Raw genomic sequence first — 24,725 nt, forward strand, 5'->3', positions numbered from 1 at the left:
ACAATTTTGTTGTCATCAGAGTAGTTCCTTGTAATTGAAAGAGAAGCATCTGTACAACTTAAGGTACATATGTTTCTTTAGGTATATGAGCCTAGAGAATGCATTTAACATATTGATCCTCAATTTTTCCATCTGTTACATATAGCTCTTTACTTTGAAGACTAGGCTATTCATATATAATGCACTTAAAGTTTTAGACACATGGCAAGTGCTCAGAAAACGCTAAAACCTCCCACATTTTATTCAGTTTTTTATAGAAACAGCATTGGACGTTAAGGAAGAATCACAAACTCCCCTCCTCCGTTTTTTAAAGTACTATATTTTAGTGGTAGAGAATTTTCCTTCACTAGCTGTTTCCTCGAATGAAATAATACATTTTCATATCAGGGTATTTGGAATGGCCTGGGTATTAATCCTAGCTAATACATATTGTTCTCATTGATTCATGTGGGGAATACTATCTGGCTGTTCTGATTAAGATGAAATCACAGGTTGTTAAAATAATCCAGAGATTCATTGTTTTTGCAGTGAGAATCATGCATAAACATTAACTATCTTTGCCTAAGCTTTTAGTTCATTTAGCTTAATTCATTTTCAGATCTCTGTGTCAAAGAGAAACTCTTAAATTTATTTCCTTAATTGGAAAAAATGTGAAATGACATTATCAGAAATTAACTTCTATGCTAAAATCATCGTTACAGATTCAGAACCAAAAAAGTGACCTATCTGTATGAAAACTGCAAAAAAGACACACTGTAAGAGAATGTAACTTTTTGTTTCATAATAAGTTACTGCATTTATTTGCACTTAGAATCATTAAAGGACAGAAGGCTGATAAACTGAGATACTTTTGGCACACACTCACAAAATGCTCCCCAAAATGATGTCAGAAGCTGACAACAGAAGCCATTGCAATCACAAGCCATAAAATTTTATTATACAAAGTGACTATGTATGGACACAAATAACTGTTATTACAGTGGTTTATCAAGATCCAAACCATTTATATTTAGATCATCTATATCTTAAAAGTCTTTTAATTAGTAACTCTTTTCAGCTTAACTGCATTATAGTTATCATAGGCTCATCTTAACTATTCACACAGATTCAAAGGTACCAGGTACATTCCATTGTCCAACAATAATTTATTTTGAGACAAATACTTCAGAAATTGTTTGAGAATCAGAAATCAACTTCCTGGATTTGTCTGGTCACTCAGCCACCTATTTCTACTCACGCTTCTCCCTCCTTCCTCTCTTTGTCCAAATATAATATTTTTCCTTAGTTAGAGAGAAAGAAGAGAAAGTTACTTGAAGAGAAAGCCCTTTCAGTGAAGGAACAGATTTTTACAAAATAATAATAATTTGGACAGACTGTACTTCAGGAGATTATTCTTTTTTGTCATCCCTAATGTGGGAAAACCTTAGATCAGTAGGAAAAATAAGCATGTGATTAAAATGTTACAAGTAACAACAAGATCATAATACTTCCAAAATTACCTTGTAATGTTTTACTGTCAGTTTACACTCACATACCTACAATGCAATACAGGATCCCCTCTCCTACCCACAGCATGTCACTTAGTTAATATTGTCTGTTAATCACAGCTTCTTGTTTGCCTTTTTTTTCCTTTTATTTCAGGATCTATCTTTCCCCCTACTCCATTGAATTTCTATTCCTATTTCTATTTCTATTCTATTCATTCTCTCTCCTTCCATGTATTATAGTAGAAGCTTCCTAACTGGTTTTTCTTATTCTAAGCATCACACACCAGTAGGATGAAACTTTCATGATATTAATAATGATGCTTCTGTACTCATGTAACATCATAAACTCCTCAAGAATTGGTATCACCCAGTTCTGTTCAGTAGCTCAGTCATGTCTGACTCTTTGCAACCTAATAGACTGCAGCAAGCCAGGCTCGTTTCACCCAGCCCTCTGAAATTTGTATTCTTGCCTGTCTATCATGGGGCTAGACCTATCTATCTAGCCTCATCTTTGCTTGTCCCTGTATGAATTTTAACCTTCAATTAAAATGAACTTTTATGTGTACCCAAATAAAAGCAAACTTTTATTTGATTCTGCTTCTTTATTCAAGATGTTTACTCAACTGGAAAATGTGTTCTCTATTAACCTCACCTATTGACATACTGAATTCTCAAACTCCCATTTCTAAGCACATATTCTCCAAGAAACTTTCTCAGAGTTACCCTCCCTCCCTTAGATTGTATAACTCATCTTCTGATGATATGATGATTTTCCTAAGAAAGTTCATTTTTATATTCCCTCTTGTACCTCATTACCTTATACATAGGAAGTGCTGCATAAATATTTGAATTAAGTTATGTTATTTTCAAAATGAAAACACAAGAAAAGCAGACCTGACCTTACATTGACTAGAGCAGTGTGGTCAATAGTGTCTGGAAACAACATTTAGAAAATTTGTTAGAAGGTTGGGAATGGACTTTACTATGGTAAAGTAAAAGTAAAGCAAATGGACTTTACTATGGTAAAGTTTACTATGCTTTGTCAAGGGCTCTCCAGCAGCAAAAACCATGACGACCAAAAGAAACAATACAAGTAAGTCTGGACTTTGTCTGGTGTGACAAAGGGAGTTACATAAATTTGATGATGTAAAGAAAAATAGCTTGGTCAGAAATTATTTTCAAAATGTTATTCTTGGGACAAATGCTAAATCATTAAAGGTCTATGGAACCACTTCACTTAAACTCTAGCACTAAGATCAATGAAATATTGTAATTGAAAATGTGGTATCTTGCTGAATTTTTCAAGAGTGAAAATAGGCACTGGTATAAAACTTTGGGGACTTCCCAGGTGGTTCAGTGGTAAAGAATCTGCCTGCCAATGCAGGAGACACAGCGGGCACAGGTATGGTCCCTGAATCAGACAGATCTGGAGGAAGAAATGACAACCTGTTCCAGTATTCTTGCCTGAAAAATCTCATGGAGAGAGGAGCCTGGTGGGCTACAGTTGATGGGGTGATAAAGAGTCAGACATGACTGAATGAGCAACAAAAAAATAAACCTATGATTTTATACATGCATTTATTTATTATGCATTTATTCATTTATTGGTAATCAATTTAAATTTTAAACTCAAACATATCATCTGATCTAAATCTCTTGCATAATCAAAGTACAAGATGCCTTTCTTCACAACACACTTGACTTGAATTACAATTTCACATCTTACAGTTAGGGGCCCTTGATGTGAGAGCCCTGTCAATCATTATTTTTGATGTTGAATCCTTGGAAAGGATGTAGCTCTCAATATGGGTCTTGTTATTAAGCTGAAATATAAGATATTTTATGATTAAATTTAATATCAGAATATGGGAAAACACTAAAGGGGGAAAAAACCTTGGGGATTGTTTCAATATTTACCCACATTTATTATGAAAAGTGAAATGTTAGTCACTCAGTCGTGTGTGACTCTGTGACCCCATCAACCGTAGGCCGCCAGTTTCCTATGTCCATGGAATACTCCAGGCAAGAATACTGAAGTGGGTTCAGTATATTTCAGTATACTGAAATACTGAAGCTATTCCCTTCTCCAGGGGATCTTCCCAACCCCTGCCTGCAATGGGGAATGAACCTGAGTCTACCTCATTGCAGGCAGATTCTTTACCATCTAAGCCACCTGCTGCTGCTGCTGCTGCTGCTGCTAAGTCGCTTCAGTCGCGTCCGACTCTGTGCGACCCCATAGACGGCAGCCCACCAGGCTCCGCCGTCTCTGGGATTCTCCTGGCAAGAACACTAGAGTGGGTTGCCATTTCCTTCTCCCCATATTTATTGTACTTTAAACTAAAGTTAATAAGTTTTAAAAACTCCTTAGTGAAATCTATATCTTTAAAATATGATGTATCCAATGAATTGTCTAATTTCTGCTTATATATACCTTCTATATAGCTAGATTTACTCTTGAATTATGCTCTTCTGAATTCTCAGAAAATCTAAGTTCTTTTTTTTTCAGAGATGACTTGAAATTTTAGGAATTTGATTTCAATTGAGTCTATCTATGCAATTCAAAAATAGATAAAATATTTTCATGCACTCATAAATCCAAGAGAATAAAATCATGCTAGTCACGATTTTCCTTTTCAATACTTCTAGATCCTGGTAACATATTTAGAGGATAGTGCTATGTGAATTAACACTTCTCCAAATTATTTTAAGTCCCTCTGGTCCAATTATCCTTTCTCTATCTATATCTTTTTTTTTTTTTTGGTGTATGTTATTCGGTGTATATTTAAACAGTCAGAAAACACAAGTACCAGTGAATCCAATAAAATCAAGATGTAACTCACATGGAGAAAGAGGAGGAATTTTTTTTTAAGAAATCTTTCTTAAGATAATAAAAATAATACTTGAAAGAAGAGAGAAACAGGGATTAGACTGCATTTCCTTTTAAAGTAAGATCTACTTGATTTGTAAAAATAATCTAATTGTAACTTCTTTTCATTCTCATTTTTAGAAAGAATAAAATTTGTACACACTTCCCTTTCTGATCCACATGTTTAAACAGAACTGCTCAGAATACCACTGGCTTTGAAAACAAATCAGATGTCTTGATGGTATATACAATGAATGTACATAGAAAAGCATCTGTCATATTTTTATCTAATTTTTATCATATTTTATTTTCTCTTATTCACAATGTGAAAATTGTTAATAGTGAAGTCGAGTTAATGGAACACAGTGAGAAAAGCAAAGTTGTTCATATTAATTTTTAAGAATTTTGAAGTATGGTCATGCTCAGATAGACTTGAAAGAATAGCAGAATTAAAACTGCCCCCATGATAATGAGCAGGCCAGAGCTTAAAACATGGAAATACCCATGATACATTTTAATGAAATGATTTATTCTTCATTGGTACTTCATTTTTCATTTATCTTTAAATGAATGTTTACTTTAAGAATATTCTCAATATGCAATGTTATAAAAATGAAAGCATGAGCACTTTGTAAGTGATTATATACATGGCCAAAGTTTAATTTGGCTCTCCATTCAAAAAAAGCAGTGTCGGTGGATATTTGGGCAATATCACTTAATTCATGGTTACTTTTCCCCAAGATTTATAAGCAAAGTGAAAAAATTCAGATGTAGGCTGTTGATACAAAATGAAATATACTAGACTGAAAAAAACCCTATATATTCTCAAAACCTAAGTAATACCATGCCAGAGCATAATCATGTATTCACTAACCATGTGGTGTCAAGTGCCCAAGGGATAGCTTCCTCCACATACCATAAGATGGTCAGGACCATAAAACGCTTTGTCCTGATGGTTGCTGTTGACAATGGAAACAATTTTTAAAAGCTACCCTCAAGATCACTCTGGTGATTTTCCAAATGATTAGGTTATGGTGAATGAATAGGGAGTTCTTATAAATAACTGATATGCCAAACTAGTTACAGGAATATAATAATTAAAGCCTGAGTTTAACTCGCCTCTTAACAAAACAGACATTTGGAAACTATTAACCAACAGGCTCTAAACTATAGTAAGATTATTTTTGTTCCTGTCTCTCAGAATTGAGAGTTCCATACACTCATTTTCATTAGAGGTACCTCTAACAGAATTTCACCTTTAATATAATTTCTGTGCCTGCTCACATTTTCTAAAAAAGAGAATGTCATTACAATTTGTAACAAACTCGTAAACCTGACCAAGTTGAAATTTAGGAACTGGAAATGACGATATACAACACAGTCCTGAAACTGTGTTTCCAGAATATTACTGGTCTGACAAATGTTAATAGCATGTACTTAAGACAATATCCTTAAATTGAATTTCAAATCAATTTGCTGGATAATATTCTTTAGCCACATGAGTAAATACAAGCCCTGTTCCTCAATGTTTGTTGTTGTTAATTTAAGGAATATAACACTTTTGTAAAAGGTTAAGAAAAAGTCATAATTTCAAGGTTGGTAGATCTAAACATTTCAATATTAATTTCTTTGTTCTTCATAAATGCTATGAAACAAGAATAAAATGGTTAAATGTAATATTTTTCATTTATTTTCACCTTGTATTTAAGTGTCTTTGATAGTTTCCATCCTAGTTTGCAAGCCACCAAACCTAAATATTTCATCAGGAAATGAACTAGATTAAAGGTAAGCTAAAAACTGGCTTTTTCTTCTTTAAAAAATAAAAATTGTAAAATTAATTTGTTTGGAGGAGTAAAGCTTCTTAGAAATCAACCCAATGAAATCATGGTTCACTGTTTTCAACTAGTTCTATTCCAAACAAAGCATAAAAATAAAAAGCAAAAAAAAAAAAAAAAAATCAAATTAACAATATTTTCTAGGCAAAAACAGATTACATAGTATTAGGCATTAGATTAGGCTACCATTACAAATGATTGATTAAACTTAAATAAAATTTGTAATAAATTATTCCATTTTTAAAATATGAATCACAGAACTCATAAATTCAAACTCCTAATAGGATATATGTAAAAATAAAGAAAATTAAAGTACAAATATACAATACTATTTTAATAGGCTGAATTTTGCAATAATCTGTTTTATATAAAGTACATTAAACTGAAAGCCACTACTTTATTTACCTATGAAAGCCATAAAATAGGTAAAATAACTATTCACATTTAAACCATTGGTTTCTCTGCATTTTAAATTCAAACTTCATGCAGTACTGAAGGACAGTAGATTATATTGGATTTAGTCAGACTTCTTTTTCATTTTTTCTAGTAAGTAGAATTTATAAGTAAAGATAGCCAACCCAATAAACCAGATTGAACAGGGCAAAAGCTGTTGGGAAAAATATTCGAGAATAAGAATCAATTTTGGCAATGCGTATGTGTATCCTCCCTTCCCTCCAAGATCCTGTTCTGCAGTCTTCAAAGCAACAGAAGAAGCTGGCACAATCTTTGCCCTCCAAACACTGGTAGCCATAATCATCTTCTCCTTGTGGCAGAGAAAGGCTATTCATTGGAATCAGAGTAGATCCAGGATGGAGTCCAGAGGACATCTGAGTAAGATAATAAATGAGTGTTGAGAAAAAAAATAGCCTAAAAAAGATCAATTTGTCCCCTCAAGGCAAACTCTAAGAGTGATATGCAGTAAAAAAAAAAATCATATTTTTCAAAAATCAAACAAATATTCAATCCTAACATCTTTTTTAGACTATAATTTACTTTGTAGCATATACCAATATTATTTTATGGTCCAAAGATTTTGAGGGAAAAATACACTAAAAAATGAAATATATTTTTATACCTTTAAAAAGATGATCTACTAAATTATTATTGACCATGAATCTAATTCTAAAATGAGGATAAACTATATTTTCTATGATATTTTACAGTAAAATATTTAAAATACTATAAACATCTGTTGGTTTGCTGTGGTTATATTCTATACTGTATTTTAGTCATAATGAAAACAAATAATAAAGATTCACAAGTTGGTATTGATTTTCTTATCACTTAATACCTGTATAGCATATGTTCAAATGTTAATCAGAGTGAAGGTGGTTAAAATACAAGATTGTTAGTATCTGATTTTGGTAAAGCAGAAAATTTTAAGAAGGTGTAAATGAATAAAAAATATTTGAGGTCTGGAGTTGTGGATAAGCACAAAGCATTGTGTTTGGGAGAAAGAACATGCAGGAGTTAAAAACTCAGCTTGGAAACAACTGATATTCAAAATTTTGCTCATTCTACCAAAATTTGTCTCATTCCAGTCTTCCCCATAGCTGGGGAAGAATTATATTAATGAATGCTTAAATTAAATGGCAAATAAATTATGAATGAAAATTGCCATTTTTAGTAACCCTTATTCTTTAGGACATCCACGTATTTCAGGGGTTATTTTAGATGTGAATCTCACAATATAGTATAATCAGTGGTTTTATTTTATAAACACTGAATACAATGCTGAGATTATCACAATTGTTTTATCCTGATTTTCAATTCTAATGAGAATGTTTATAAAAAATTTTTCATCCTAAATTCTGAAATAAATCTCAAAACTATGAAAATTAAACACTGTATGAGAAAGATTTAGAAAATCAAGCACAAAATGAGAATTTAAAAACATTTGGACTTATATTCAAACCCACTTTATTTCTAAAATAAACATAGAATCTGAACCAATAAACATTAAACATTCAGTAGATGCAAAAAAATAATCACATTTAATGATGTTTTAAAAAGATAAATCTATTACACAAGTTACACTATCCATATTAGAAAAAAACTGTGCAGCTCAAAGATAAACAATGCCCTAAAAACAAATAAATGTGTGACTGAACCTGTGCACACGCATCATGAACAACAGAGGCAATATATAATTATATGTTAATGATGATCTTCTGAGACTGTTACTTGGGTTTACTTGACTGGACTCCTAAATTTTAGTGGAGCACTAACTTATGTACAAAATTGAGATAAATTTGTATTAATTTTCTTATCACTTGATACTTAAATAGCATATGTTCCAATGTTAATAAGAGTGAAAGTGGGTAAAATATAAGATTGTTAGTATGCAATTTCAAGGCTATAAGACATAAAGCACATTCCCTTTATCACTCAGAACTGCCATAAATGGACACCGTGTGTTTGTTGGAAGATATCAATTTTGTATGAGAAGGATGATCAAACATAAAAGTGCACAAAAATGGAGGAAAACTGCAAATGTTTCACTTAAAATATGAACCAATCCCTGGTGGCCAAAATCATGGAGAACATCTATTGCAGAGACACTTCAGACTGATGGTTTTCTAGTTTCCTGCTATCTCCCTCAAAACACTACTAATCATAAATTGAAACTACACTTCATTGAATGATGAACGTGACTTGAAGTGAATTTTGCATGTGCTAAGAAAAATAACTAAAGAGTTGATACAATATCAGTAAAATAAAATATTTGTGATATACAGATTTGTAATCTGGATCCACTGAAATATGAATTGGAAAAGTATAAACATTATAAACTTTATTTATCTGAAATACAACTGCACAGCCTACCTTATAATTTCTCAAATAAAGATCCTGATGTCCACCCAAAATAACAAACATTGAGAATATAAAATAGACCTGTTTAAATAATATAAAGAAAACAACAATCGAATAGAATTTTCTTTTACTTCAAATGATGTAGTTTTGAGAATATACCATCTTTTTGTTATTTCAAAAAAATCATTAAGAATATAGCTGAACTTAACATTTTGAGGAATCAATCCCATTCTATTAAAGATACATATGCATCTGGTTATATACTAAATACTCTATTGCTTATAGTTTAATCATATAGTTTAATATACAAATCATATAGTTAATATACAAAATATACTTTAAGCACCAAGGCCAATACTTTCTATTTAGATCATATACTACTACCATTGATAATATTTAGTATTAGCAATTAGCAGACATTGCAGACATTATTAGGTCATGTTATTGATATTATGAAATATTGACTGGTATCACTATTATTAATTTTTCATCAAAAAGTTACATATGAGAATACTTAGTTAATTATCAGTCAAAATTTCAAATATTATGAAACTATATTAGTGTTAAAATAGATGTGAGGTAGATTTTCGTCAGAGTTGTCAATCTTGGTACTTCAAGAATATAGAAGTTAATGTAAATAATTATCAGAGGAAAGTGAAAAATAGAAAGTTAAAAAAATAAACAAATAAACCTAATTCTGAGGGTTGGGACCAAGGCTGATAAGCAGAGAACTTGTACATTTATACATTGTTTGATTTGTTCATTTGTTTCAACCATACACAAGTAAGCTTCTTACTGTATTTCAGATTTCACCAATATCAAATAACCAGTCCTGGGAGCTTTGCCAAATACCATTATAGGAAAGAAAGTTGATAATTGGTGAAACTGTGTATTGATACAGCTTTTCATTATTTTTGTGCTCTAAAAGGTAGAGGATTGCTTATTTATAAAGATATGATATGTATTAGCTGAAGAATGGGCTGTGGGTTGTGTACTCTGGACAAAACAAATACACACACACAAGAATACCTTTCACACTGTATTTCCACTCTTATATTCTAGTGACATTCTCAGTAATATATTACATCTTGAACTTGTGCAGTAGTCTGTATCTCCTTGCTTCTTTGGTAATTCAAAAGTATTCCATGCTACTTACAATTGTCTTTCAAAAATACAGAAATAAATATGCCATCTTTTTGAAAACATTCATAGCTTATCAGTGCTGACAGGGCAAAATCTAAATTTCTTAACATTGTGCTGGAGATTTCAACATCTTGGCAATAAACAACTTTTCTATCCTCAACTTGGCTTAATTTCTTTCCTAAGATTCCTATTTTTAAACCAGCATTGTCCAGAAGTTTCTACTAGTTACATGTGGCTATTAAGCACTTGAAATGTGACCACTGCTACTAAGATTTAAATTTTTGGTTGTTTTTAGTTAATTTAAATCAACCTAGCTAGTGGTTATTGCATTAGACAAAGAGCTTGAGAAACACACCAGTCTACTTTTTATTCTTATATGTAAACCTCAACCTGGATTACATGGTTCCTTCTCTCAAAGGTTCTTACTAATTTGTTTCCTGAAAACTGCAATTTATTCTTCAGAGAACTACTTCAATGATGTCATGCTCTCTTTGTAGTTTTCTCTATCAAATTCCCACTTGGAAGAATTAGTTTACATACACTTTGAATAAATTATTTACAGTGAAATGAGAGAAGCCCACCCACTGCACTGTCACTCACAATGGTATAGCTCTTTCTCAACACCATGTGCTTGTTAGTGTTTCACAAACTACATTACATAATGTCTCAAGATTCGTTTTGTGCATGAGACAGGCCACTTAGTTTGGACTCTGTGGTGGCTATCTCTATTTCAGTATGAACATCTTCAAATATGCTTAACATATCTGTCGTAGAAAATATTTTGCTACTGCAAAGGTATTTGAAACCAGTTATCTAACTTCTACTTCCTTACAGTGTCTTTGTTTACTTTCGATTTTTACATTGGACTGTTATTTGTACTGTATTTCTTATCTTCTGTTTATACTTCTAATTCATTTTTCCACAACTAGATTTACAGAGCCCTGAAAGCAGAGAACACATTCTGTCATTATTCTCTTTATAGTGTCTTGTCCATTCTTAGTCACTCAGTCGTGTCCAACTCTATGCAACTCCATGGATTGTAGCCCACAAGGCTTCTCTGTCCATGGAATTCTCCAGGCAAGAATACTGAAGTGGTTAACCAACCATTCCCTTATCCAGAGGATCTTCCTGACCCAGGGATCTAACTTGGGTTTCCTGCACAGCAGGGAGATTCTTACTTCAGAGACACTAGGGAAGCCCATCTTGCCCACTGTTGGTGAAATAAACTTCAAACATTTAACATTTCCACCAACTGAGAGATTACAAATAAGAAAGTTCCATCCTCAAATGGGTATACCAGGCTCCTAAAATAGGTATAAAATAGTTTTCTGGTATTTTTATCATCAAAGGGCTGAATATTTGAGTTTTAAAATGAACAACTCTTTATTTGGATTATTACCATTGATTTTCTGAGATCTTTACCTCTTTCATAGGGGATCTTGATTCTATAATTCAATATATTTAGTATACTAGATTTAACTGAAAATGGATATTGATACAAACATACCTGAATCATATTCTCAATGAATAGAAATAAAATCCTATTAAAATATATTCAGTTCAGATGCTCAGTCGTGTCTGACTCTTTGTGACTCCAGGGACTCCAGCAGGCCAGGCTTCCCTACCGTCACCAACTCCTAGACATTGCTCAAACTCATGTTCATCCAGTCAGTGATGCCATCCAACCACCTCATCCTCTGTTGTCCCCTTCTCCTCCTGCCTCCAGTTTATCTCAGCATCAGGGTCTTTTCAAATGAGTCAGTTCTTCATACCAGGTGGCCAAAGTATTGGAGTTTCAGCTTCAACAACATCCTTTCAATGAATATTCAAGACTGATTTACTCTAGGATTAACTGGTTGGATCTCTTTTCCATCCAAGGGACTCTCAAGAAGCTTCAACACAATAGTTCAGTTCAGTCGCTCAGTCATGTCTGACTCTTTGTGACCCCATGAACTGCAGCATGCCAGGCCTCCCTGTCCATCACCAACTCCCGGAGTTCACTCAAACTCACCTCCATTGGGTCGGTGATGTCATCCAGCCATCTCATCCTCTGTCATCTCCTTCTCCTCCTGCCCCCAATCCCTCCCAGCATCAGAGTCTTTTCTAATGAGTCAACTCTTCGCATGAGTGGCCAAAGTACTGGAGTTTAGTTTTAGCATCACTCCTTCCAAAGAACACCCAGGACTGATCTCGTTTAGAATGGACTGGTTGGATCTCCTTGCAGTCCAAGGGACTCTCAAGAGGCTTCTCCAACACCATAGTTCAAAAGCATCAATTCTTCAGCGCTCAGCTTTCTTCCCAGTCCAACTCTCACATCCATACATGACTACTGGAAAAACCATAGCCTTGACTAGACAGACCTTTGTTGGCAAAGTGATGTCTCTGCTTTTGAATATCCTATCTAGGTTGGTCATAACTTTCCTTCCAAGGAGTAAGCATCTTTTAATTTCATGGCTGCAATCACCATCTGCAGTGATTTTGGAGCCCAAAAAAATATACACAATCGTTACAAAGCATCAATTCTCTGGCGCTCAGCTTTCTTTATAGTCCAACTCTCCCATCCATACATGACTACTGCGGAAACCATAGCATTGACCTGGGTTCATGTACTGTTGAAGCTTGGCTTGGAAAATTTTGAGCATTAGTTTGCTAGCAAGTGAGATGAGCGCAATCATGCAATAGTTTGAACATTCTTTGGCATTGCCCTTCTTTGGGATTGGAATGAAAACTGACCTTTTCCAGTCTTGTGGCCACTGCTGAGTTTTCCAAACTTGCGGCATACTGAGTGCAGCACTTTCACAGCATCATCTTTTAGGATTTGAAATAGCTCAACTGGAATTCCATCACCTCCCATAGCTTTGTTCGTAGTGATGCTTCCCAAAGCCCATTTGACTTCACATTCTAGGATGTCTGACTCTAGATGTGTGATCACACCATCATGGTTATCTGGGTCTTGAAGATCTTTTTTGTATAATTCTTCTGTGTATTCTTGTCACCTTTTCTTAATATCTTCTTCTTCTGTTAGGTACATGCCATTTCTGTCCTTTATTGAGCCCATCTTTGCATGAATGTTCCCTTGGTATCTCTAATTTTCTTGAAGGGATCTCTAGTCTTTCCCATTCTATTGTTTTTCTCTATTTCTTTGCATTGATCATTAAGAAAGGCTTTCTAATCTCTCCTTGCTATTCTCTGGGACTCTGCATTCAAATGGGTATATCTTTCCTTTTCTCCTTTTCCTTTAGTGTCTCTTCTTTTCTCAGTTATAGTAATAAAGACCCCGTCAAAATGGAACTGACATTCACAATAAAAGATAAAGAAGAAAGAAATAAAGAAATACAGACATAAGAAAATGGTAGAAGGATGAAAAGAAGGATGAAAAGATAGAAGGAAGGAAGGTGGGGGATGGAGTAAAAGAAACAGAGAAGAGGTCCATTGTATAATATCACATGGAGAATAAGGTAGAAAGCATTTTTATTAACTTATACTTTTCTTAGAGAGATCATTGAAGCTAAAAATCTATTGTGTTCAAGTATCATCTCTTTCTCCTGGAGGAGGGCATGGCAACCCACTCCAGTATTCTTGCCTGGAGAGTCCATGGACAGAGGAGCCTGGATGGCTACAGTCCATAGGGTTGCAAAGAGTTGGACACAACTGAAGCAACTTAGTACTTACGCATGCATCATCTCTTCCTAAGTAAAATAAATTGAACTTTTCAGGGATTCTCAGCTAAGCAGTCAAAGAGATCTCAAGAATGGCCTTGAGTATCACTGAAATAGACACGTTGACCTTTCAATGACTCTAGGCAAGATCTTTGGTCCTGGCCCATTGCCATAAATAATTTGGTGAAGGAAAGGAAATGCTTGGTTTTAAACTATTCACAATTTGGGGCCTATAAAATAAAGTAGAGTGTTGGCAGAACAGAGACATAGAGAATGAGAAAGGAAGATAAACTCACAAACTATTGAAACAGGTATAAAGGCAATGTGCTGCAAGATTTCTGGGTCTAGGCTTGCCTTTGATTCTCCTGGCTGGAACAGAAGAAAAACACAGATTCCACAAAGCCCTTAAATAGAACATTTTGAGACAACAGCAAACAGAGCTATCTATTCTTCATAAAAGTGTGTTCTGATTTACCTGATTAGCGAGACCATATGGTTGAACACTGAACTAGGCAGGGAGTCAGCTTTGATTAGTGATCCAGTTTTTCACTTAAAGTGTCATTTAGTATTGAAAGAGCTAATGAAGCATGTAACTGAACAGAAAGAAGATACTATAGAATTTTATTTTAGATAGCTCTAAATATATTTCTTCTCTAGGTAGTCAATTACATGTTTAACTTTTTGATATTTATAATTTAATGCTTTTAAGCACTCATTTATTTTTTATTCCCTACTTTTTCAGCTTTAGTATTTAGCTTCTAGGGCTTGGTAATATATTGTAAATATTCAACATATAGATAATTTTTTTTCTTAAATAACTGTTCTAGAACAATACCTAGAACCTGGGTGTCCTTGATAAATATTTGATGAATGAACAATTATATGAACATCATAATTTTAAAGCTTGCACTCCAGTGTTTCAGCTTCCTGAGTGAGGCATCTGGTAAGGTGATTGAGAGCACATGACCTGGAGTCAAACTGATTATCTGTAGTCCTACAATAGCCTTAAACTATATTAGTATCTATATCACATATTCTTAGAATGAAATTCTAGAATCCTTGTGAGACTGTACATTGTTATCCTATAGTGTCAATTATTTTTATTTTAAACATTTTCATTTACAATGTTCAGAAATAAAATTGTCAAGGTAGTAATTGAGCATAGCTGTGGATGAGTAAATGATGAAATGGAAAATCCAGAGAGGATTCTTGGCTTGGATTAAAGGAAGAAAGTAGAAAACCTATGTTTTTCTTTACTTAAAAAAATAGCAACTGGGTATTAAACTTGAAGTCATTGCCTCCTGATGCTTTGTCCATTCAGAGCCCATAGTTAATCTTATTAATAAGCTAAAATGACATCAGTTTGAGAGAATCACAGGCTAATTTTACCACGTAAATTCTGAAACATGTACCACCAACAATGTGTTCTTCTTCCTTGGAATATTGTGGAAATTTGGAAGCAAATACATAAGGCTTTGGTCCTTGGAGTACAACATAATATAATTTTAAAGCGTGGCAAAATTATATAAACAAACTGATGAAAAATGAGGGACAGGAGAAAAAGCATTATATCTTAGAACTTACAAATTTAGCACATAACCTGAAAAATCCCATGCTTTGTTATGTATCTGCTATGGTAGGCTTGGGCTTCCCAGGTATTGCTAGTGGTAAAGAATGCATCCACTAAAGCATGAGACACAAGAGACCCGGGTTCAATCCCTGGGTCAGGAAGATAACCCTGGAGGAAGATTCCCCAGTCCAGTATTCTTGCCTGGAGAATCCTATGGACAGAGGAGCCTGGCTGGCTACAGTCCATACGGTGCAAAGGGGCAGTGTCTGAAGCAACTTAGCACACAAGCATGCATGGTAAGTTTACAAGCTTGCCACTCATGCATAACTGTTTTATATACTTTTCAAGTATATTGCTATTATGGAACAAATCTGCTTGGAGAACATTTAGTGAAATTAGCAATGAAGTGTCTTATTTTTCAGAATCTTTTAAGAACAGACAACATAAAGGAAGGGTTACAAGCTTGACCTCTGGCACCAAAAAAGACCTGGGTTTGAGTCTTGGATTCTTCACTTTCTAAGGCTGTCTTTGTGCAAAGTATTTATTAGGTGCCTATGAGCATAAATGAAATCATGCATGTAAAATAGAGGAGTTCCTGGCACACTCAGTAAAAGTATTACTTTAAGGTTGTTATAATGCCATTATAAAAAGAAATTATAGTTAGTCATCCAATACTTAATTATTTTAGAGTCAGTAGAATTAATTCTAATTAACAAACGATGTTTTATAAGTTAAGGTAGACATATGCTTACGAAGGGGGAGTGAGAGAGTACAACTGTATCTGTACAAAAGCCAAACAGATATCTTTTCTCTGACATAGAAAGCTGTGTTTTTCAAACACAGTTGAATACCAACATTAAAGAGGGATATTAATCTCTAAAAATTAGGTTTGTGGGACAACCATATTAGAAATTAAAGTCCTATCACAAAAATAGATTCAAAGAGAGAGCTTAAATAAGGAGTTTTCTAGGGCAAAGGATTTACTGCTTGTGGAAAACTTCACAGCATAATAACCACTCTTTGCAGAGGTGATTCAAAAGTAATTTCTAGGGAAAAAATATAAGTATACTTCTGCTAGTAGGAAATATTAGGTACTCAGTTTCATTTTAGTATCTTTTGTCAGGGTACCTCTAGCATCTATATCAGTCTAAGAAAATACAACATGAGAACTCAAAAGAGTATCTCCAACAGTAAGTTGTTTATAGAGATAATTTTTTTTTCACATACCGAGGTCTTGATTTTTGGCTTTTTTTCTCTAGTAGTCTTAACTTTTTTGTTGCTGGTAAAATAATGCAAGGTGCCATACTCCATCAAAGCTGCAAAAACAAAAATGAAACAAACAGAAACAAAGAGATCCATCGCAGTCACATAAGAAACCTTAGGTAAGGACTTCCTGGCAATTGTACTCAGAGTTGTCATAGTCAGCACTGTGGTGATACCTGTGGAGGGAGGGAAGAAAAATAGATGATGAAAATGATCTTAGACCATTTTTGTTCTTCCATTTGATATGGCAATATTGTTTGCATAAATAAAAAATAGAAACAAAAAATATGATTATTCATGATTTACAGGGGAAAAAAATCTGGTAACCATAGCTACATTGTGTTCAGTGTGTTCTTGTATGACTGTTAATCATGTAAATTCTCTGGACTGAAAGTAGGTAACTCCGCATATCTGTCCTTGCCTTCTTCCAGAATAATAGACTATCCAATTTTCATCTGGCCTGTGCCTGCCCGGAAGTACACATTTATTTGCCAGCATCCTTTAGCTATGTGTGGCCACAGGCTGAAATGTAGCCAAGAAGAATCAAGTCAAGGGTGTAAACAGGGACCAAAAGATGTCCTTAGACATTAGAGAGATAGGAAATGCCCTTCTTGTCCTCTTTCTCGGTTGATTTCTGCTGGAAAATGATGGCCAGACCATCAGAAGCCACGTTAGACCCCTGTCTAATTTAATCTACAGTGATTTAAGGTTTCCTGTCACACACAGTTCAAATTAATCCAAACTGCCATAACATTTTTATAACTTGTATTAAAACTATTTTTTTTAGTCTCACTAAAGAATACAGGCAAAATGATACCAAGGGACTATTTTTAAAAGACAAGAGTAAATCATATTTTGAAGAAGTCAACATATAAAATGAGGATGTCCCCCTGGACTGAAGCCCTGTGTATGGATCTCTGAGGCTGTCTATTTCTCTTTATCCATGGCCTTCTTGTGTTCTTACCACTGCTCATTTTACTCCCCCTGACAGATGCACATGCTCTACCTCCTCTTATCTAAACTCCCTTACTTCTCATTCTTTGTCTCATGAAACAGAGCACCATTAGTGGAATTGTTTTCTCTCCAAGAAGTACTAAATATAATGCCAGATGAATCTTAATTTGGGCAGTTATTTACACACTGGTAATATCTGGGTTGAAAAAAATAGCACCTCTTTTGTATGATGAAGTTAATAGCCAACTTTTTCTTTCGTGTCTACATTAAACCACACCTTAATAATTTCTTTCATATGCCCATCGTTTTATTTTTGTCATCACTTCGGATTGAAAAAAATTAAGGATGATACAGTTATGATGGGTTGGAAGTCATGGAGACAAGTTAAGTTCAAATTCTGACACTCCCACCTATTAATTCTGTGACCTCAGGGAAGTTTCTTAACTCATCTGTGTCCCTCAGCTAAAAAATTGACATGGAAATGTAATACATTTTGTTTAATATATTTATAAAAAATGTATTTACTTCACTTGGGTTTAAAGTAGATGTAAAATCTTTCTTCCCTTCTAATACTAGAGTTTAAATCTATAATTTCCCCCTCTAAGCAAGGCTTTAGCTGCATTTTACAAATATTTATATGCTAATTTCTTACTAAAATTCAGTTTGAAATGTTTTCTAATTTCTCTTATTTAACCCAGGGGCTATCTAAAAGATCATTTTAAAAAATTCCAAATAAATGAGGCCATTATTAACCTATAAAAAGTTTTATTAATTTTTCATTTACTTTCATTTTGTTCAGAAAATATATTCTGGAAAATTTTAGGCTTTTGAATGTTGTCAATACCTTGGTTAATGTTTTGTATGCATTTGAACATGTTGTATATTCTGTAGTTAGGTACAGTGTTTTATAAATATCAATCAGGTAAAGTAGGTTGATTATTTCATTTAAATTTTATATATCTTAATTGATTTTTCCATGTAGTTATTCTGTAAATGAAAAAGAAAGGGTATTAAAATATCCAATTATTACTGTAGATTTTTTGTATTTCTCTCATTATTCCTGACAGTTTTTGCTTCAATTATTTTTAACCCAAAATTATAATTAAAGGATTTTCATATAGTAAGTGTGAAATAATCTCAGTGACTACCACTCTTCTCTCTTCCTTGCTGAGTGCACTATTTTTTGTAATTTATTAAATCATAACATTCCTATGGTCAAAGGTAGATTTCCCAAGGTATCCCTTGCTTCCATTATTATGTCTCATTCCAAGTAGATTGATTTCATTATCAGTGATGAAATTAAATTTCACTTGACTAAAATACTATTACATATCTATTTCATGAAGTAAGGAAAACTATAGCAGAACTTAGCTTTTAGATATTTACCTATTTTATTTAGTGTTTATTATCACAGAGTTTAGCTTAAAAATAATATGGTGGATTTCCTATTAAAATATCTCTGAGTTCATGAAATTAAGAAAACATTTAGAATACCAGATATCCAACAGAGATTTCATTAGGTCTCTGCCACCTCCTCAGAGAGGACTAATCTAACTCCACAAGATAACATAGCAAATGAGTATCTACCCACATACCTTGTCATTCTCTAGCCATTTACTTTGATTTTTCTTTATAGCTGTTATTACTCACTGACATTTTATCATATGCTTTATACATGTGTACATCACTTTTGTACCCCGCTAAAACATACATGTTTCCTGTTTTAACATGAACATTAGCACTTTATAACATATGTTCACTGTTAACATTGCAGCACCTAGAACACTACGTATTTCACATAAAGCAGTTGAAAAATTTTGTTAAAATGCAATGTTGAATAAATGAGCTGAGGAAATTGTCATTCAGTGACATATATATGCATGTATGCATATATAATTTTTAAAATATCCTTGCTCCTCCAACTACATAGGATTCACAATTTTAAGAGATATTTTCTAAGTAGACTTGACTATGGCTTATGTTTATAGTTGATACGGTAACATTATAAAATATGAATTCATGTAAAAATACAATTCCACAATTGTCTATTCTCTTTGACATTATGGCATAGGCTTTTGGCTTTGTAGAAACCTAAAGGTATAAAAAATACATCCAAATTATCTTTGCAAAAATACGAAAATAATGTTTAAAAACAACATACAATATTTACTATACTCAGTTGTTGTTGTTTAATTGCTAAGTCATGTCCTAACTCTTTGTGATCCTGTGGACTATAGCCCAACAGGATCCTCTGTCCATGGGATTTTCTAGGCAAGAATACTCAGAGTAGCATACAAAAAGAATCTAAAGTAATTTATTTACCTTGTAACATAAAATAATTTGAAATAATTACAGAAACAACATTCAGATATGGATGCATTGTCCCCAGCTGTATCTATACCTCTCTTTAGACCCTCTGAGAGTTGCAGTTCCAAGTACAGAACTAGGTACTTCCTGTTTTATCTTGCTACTTTTATGTGATTTGAATTTTACAATTTTTTTTTTACTATTTACTAAATGGAGTTATTTATTTACCAGCTGCAATAGAACCACAGGAAAACCTCTTTATTTTTGAAAATAGAAACTGTCCCAACTTTTTTTGTTTTTAAGACACGATTATCAGTAGTGAGATTCATGCACTATACTGATGTGGGGAAGTAATCAATTAATCAATAATTTATCTTTGTATATCTATATAAGAGTTTAGGTTATCATTTTCTTTTAAACAAAATGTATAGTAATTAGGGACATTTTCTTATGCCTAATTACTGATTACACTGATTATTGCAACAGATTGCCAAAGAAAGAAAGGAAAAGTTTCTTTTATCAAGTACTAAATACTAATTACCCTTTTAATCAATACAGGCAACTCTCAAAAGTTCACAGAATAATAACACATTTTATAGATAACAGAAGCCCAGAAACTTCTTGTTCCTGTCCTTTGGAACAGTTGAATATTCATTAGTACCATTGTAAGAGCAGGGGATTTAAAAGCCTTCTAAATACACGCTAGTCAATAAATACTGCCTATTAGTGATTCAGCTAAAAATAGTCTTGATGAAAAGTATTGACAATACTGACCACATTTAAGATGCATGGATTATGTATGATTTTCATGCATTAATTCTTATTTAGCTTTTATGCTTCCCTTGACCTCTATTAAAAACATTTCTGAGATTTCCATCTCTTTACAATTCTATTTCTTACTTGTTTACATATATTCACTTCAACATCACACTGCACTAGAGTTATCTGTCCATTTTTGTCTGACTGTAGTCAGAGGAATATTTCTAATATATTAAATTATAAACTTTTAGCACATTAAAAGTTGTATGACACTATGGCATAATATTACATCATACCTAATGATGTTCTTGCAGGTACTGCATCTTTATTGATCCAAAAAGATACCCAAGAAAGTACAACTGTCAGAATACATGGAATGTACGTCTGAATAGTGAAATATCCCATTCGTCTACTCAGGTCAAAGAAAATTGTCATGATAATATAGTCCCCTAGAAGGAAAAAAAATATTTTGGATATAAAATACAAATAAGTATAGGATTTCAAGCCATAGATTTAAATACAAATGCCACTTGATGCTAGCATTAGTCATTGATTTGTGTTCCTTTCTTACCAGAGATTGTGTGAGAGATTTCAGTTGTGTTCCGTAATCCTACAAATGCAAACTGATATAATCTCCAGTATTTAGGATCAGCCACTTCTACAGAAGGCTTTTTCCACTTATACTCAATTTCATTTTTAGGATATCCATCTAAGTAAAAATTAAAATTAAAAATATATACATTAGCAGATCCAAATCTGTTACTGTTGCAATACCAACATTATCAAAAGACAAATGTTTGGAAATTCTTTCTCATTTTTATATTTTGATATATAAAAATACTGCATAAAATTGGTGAGTATAGTATAAAGAATAATCCTAATGATTAAATAATGATAGTCCATGCTAATTACATTTAAATCAAGAAATAAAATCTTGCTAGCATTTAAGAAAAACCTTGCATCCACTCCAATAGTGTTTCCCCATTCAACAAGAGGTAACCACTGACCTGATTTATGTGATAATCCTCCCCTTGTGATTTTGGTTATATATATTTTTGATAAGCAGTTCTTAAAAATATAGTTTAGGTTCTTTTTGAACTCTGCTTGATTTTTGCCATGCTGGATGTATTATTTTATATCTTATTTATTATAATATAGTGTTTATATTCATCATTCATGCTATTTTATGTAGCAGTAGTAAATTTTTTCTGTTGTAAAGATGTGCCAAAATGTATTCATCCATTTTACTGTGTCCACACTTGTAATCTTTCCTGTTGGCTATTACTAACACTGCAGTTTACAATATTATTCTACATGTCTCACAAAACACATATATGCAAAAGTCTCTCTGGTACAAATACTTAGACATGAAATAGCTGGGTTGGGGATTACATATACTTCCCACTTTATGAGATAGTGTCAATCTCTTTTCCATAGAGAATATATTAACCTCATCTCTCACCAGGCAGAGTTTGAAAATGCATGTTGATCCATGTTCTCATTAAAGTTTATGTGGACAGGCTTCTTTATTTTCACTGTAGAGTGTTTTTTTTGTTTTTTTTTCCCCTGAATACAAATGAAATCTAGAACAAATTTCACGTGCTTATTAGATTTTTGAGTTTGTTCTTTGGATCATTGCTTATTCAATTGCCCATTATTTTACTGTTTGGTTTTTTTTTTTTTTTTTTCCTATCTTTTCTTGGTCTGAATTCTTATATATATTCTGGATACTAGACCTTTGTTAGTTATCTGTGTTGAAAACATCTACCTTCTCTATAGCTGTCTAGAATGGAAGTGCATTCTTTTAAAAAATATATGCTTTTATTTTTGCTACATATCCTAGAAATACACAAGGTATTTTGGACCAAGTTAAGGAAATTTGGGAAAATCCCTGTTGGGTGGGCTTGTGATTAAATCCTCTCAAGGAGTTAATTCACTCAGGTATGCTGATTTAGACCTTAGTCAAATAAGACAGTGAGGTAGTTACTTAACCACTCTAAATTTCATGATTTTGAGTCTTAAAATGGGAACTATAATGACATCTTCTAAATATATTTGTTGTGAGATATTAGATGGATAAGGCTTAATTCTCTATTGGACTCATATAGAGTGTGTGAAAAAAAGATGGTTATAATTATTATGTTGATGTTAGTGACACCCAATTGCACTAACAGGGATAGAATATTCCCAGTAGAGACAATCAAAGCTAAAGAGATACTACACCAAGAATTTAGGCATGATATCTAGAGGAGAATATATCTTCAAATATTCCTGTATCAGCTACTCCTTGAATGTTCCTTTAATCAAGTCTTTGTTATTAATTGACTGTTTTATTCATTGAGAGGTCAATGCTAGAAAATCAAAGTAGTGAGACATGAGATTATGAATTAAAAAGGACATTTTAGTGAGATGAAAATTTTAAAAAGTCAAGAAAATCCTTAATAAAGGGCAATAAGAGATACATGGGAATGTTTAAAGTGAAGAAGCAGGATAAAGACTTATGAATACTTATAATCTACTGTAAATAAATTCTAGAAAATATCTTTAAAAATCAATTTTAAAATAGGAAAATAGAATTATATCATTCACAGACATAGGCAATATCATTTTTAAAGGTATTTTATGTGTTTTAAAGACTTGCTCAATTATATATGTAGAAAAATATTTTTATAAAAACATATGTGAGAATAAATGTTAATAAATATAAAATAAAACTGATATTGATATAGAAAGATTATAGCTATTTCCTTGCAACAAATATTCAGTTTATGTACCTAAATTATTTCTCTCTAGAAATTTATCTTTGTTTCATTCATTCTTTTGAATGAAATAAACATTTCTTCCTTGACTTTTCCAACTCATTAAAGTCTTCTTAAATATTTGCTATTTATGTGGTAAAATTCTTCACCAGACCAATTAAATATATTTTCAAATACAATGTAATAAACTTAAATCTGGCCTCCTAGAAGATGAATAAAATTTCAATCAACTTTTTATTCATGGCACTGTAAAAATATTTGAATACAAATCTATCTTCAGTAGTCCTTTAGTTAATCAAAATAGGAAAAGGATTCAGATAGAATGAATATTTGTAAATAATAAGATATATATTCAATATGCATTTTATTATCACTTTTGAAAGTAAGAAATAAATGTTATTTATAAATTTAAGACAGTTAAACATAATTTAAACTTCTGCTAATTGTATAAATCACAGTTTATCTCACATCATTTTACATTTTTAAATAAAAAGGGTCATAGACTATAAAGTTCTATGAAAATATCAAGCATTTTATCACTTACAACTTGAAAATTCCAATGGACATGAATGTTCATCCATAGGAAAGTTATGAAGCTGAAGATAACATTCTGCATTAATTGTCAGTCTATTTAGATGGAAAAACAAATATTAAATAATGAGAAATAATTTCAGGTATTAAAAATATTTTCTTTAATTTTAAAACATAATTTTGTCCTACAATAATGGACTGTGATACAATATAAAATAATATTAATTCTGAAGTCTCAAATCTTAAGCAGTAATATTATAACATTCTTAAATGGTTAATAAAATTCTGACATTTTTCTCTCCAGCCAACTAACTTGCCTCAATTAGCCCAAGTGTGGTTTCTGAGTTTGTGATTAAAATTTTATACTTCAGAATCTCAACAAACACACAGGCATACATACACAGGCAGATTAACAGAGTGTATTCAGTTAAGTATGGTAATTTTTTTTCTTTGGATCATAAACACCTTTCCATTAAAGGGATGATTTATAATGAGTCAATATGTTCAAGACAATGAATTAAATAAACCTGAATCTTACCTATTAACCCTCATTCAATCCTCTGTTAGGGATGTTTTACTACACCACTGAAAATCAAAGTATTTTAAAGTGTTATAGCAGGGTGGACTCCTAAAGAAAATCTTTGTCAATCGTTTGCCTTATAGGTTTAAAAATATAGTGTTTATGCCACAGCCTTTTCTGCTTCAAAACAGGGAAATCGAGGAGTTTTTCCTCTTTGCTTTCAGTCCTATTCACATACTGGTAATGCCAAGCTTAAAC

At 32.6% G+C, this 24,725-nt stretch overlaps 1 protein-coding gene across 1 annotated transcript in view; it reads right to left on the reverse strand.

The window, feature by feature from the left end:
- Positions 1 to 781: 781 nt before the first annotated feature.
- GABRG1 (gamma-aminobutyric acid type A receptor subunit gamma1) overlaps positions 782 to 24,725 on the reverse strand; it is a 93,493-nt gene continuing 69,549 nt past the window's right edge. Inside the window, exons 5-9 of the mRNA XM_005892924.2 lie at positions 23,961 to 24,043; positions 21,229 to 21,366; positions 20,954 to 21,106; positions 16,602 to 16,813; positions 782 to 7,015 (exon numbers count right to left, since the gene is read on the reverse strand). Coding sequence (XP_005892986.1) covers positions 6,746 to 7,015; positions 16,602 to 16,813; positions 20,954 to 21,106; positions 21,229 to 21,366; positions 23,961 to 24,043 — 856 coding nt within the window. The 3' untranslated portion in view covers positions 782 to 6,745. The remainder of the gene's footprint in view (positions 7,016 to 16,601; positions 16,814 to 20,953; positions 21,107 to 21,228; positions 21,367 to 23,960; positions 24,044 to 24,725) is intronic.

The sequence above is a fragment of the Bos mutus genome, chromosome 6 (assembly GCF_027580195.1).
Source record: "Bos mutus isolate GX-2022 chromosome 6, NWIPB_WYAK_1.1, whole genome shotgun sequence".
In the NCBI taxonomy this organism is placed as follows: Eukaryota; Metazoa; Chordata; class Mammalia; order Artiodactyla; family Bovidae; genus Bos; species Bos mutus.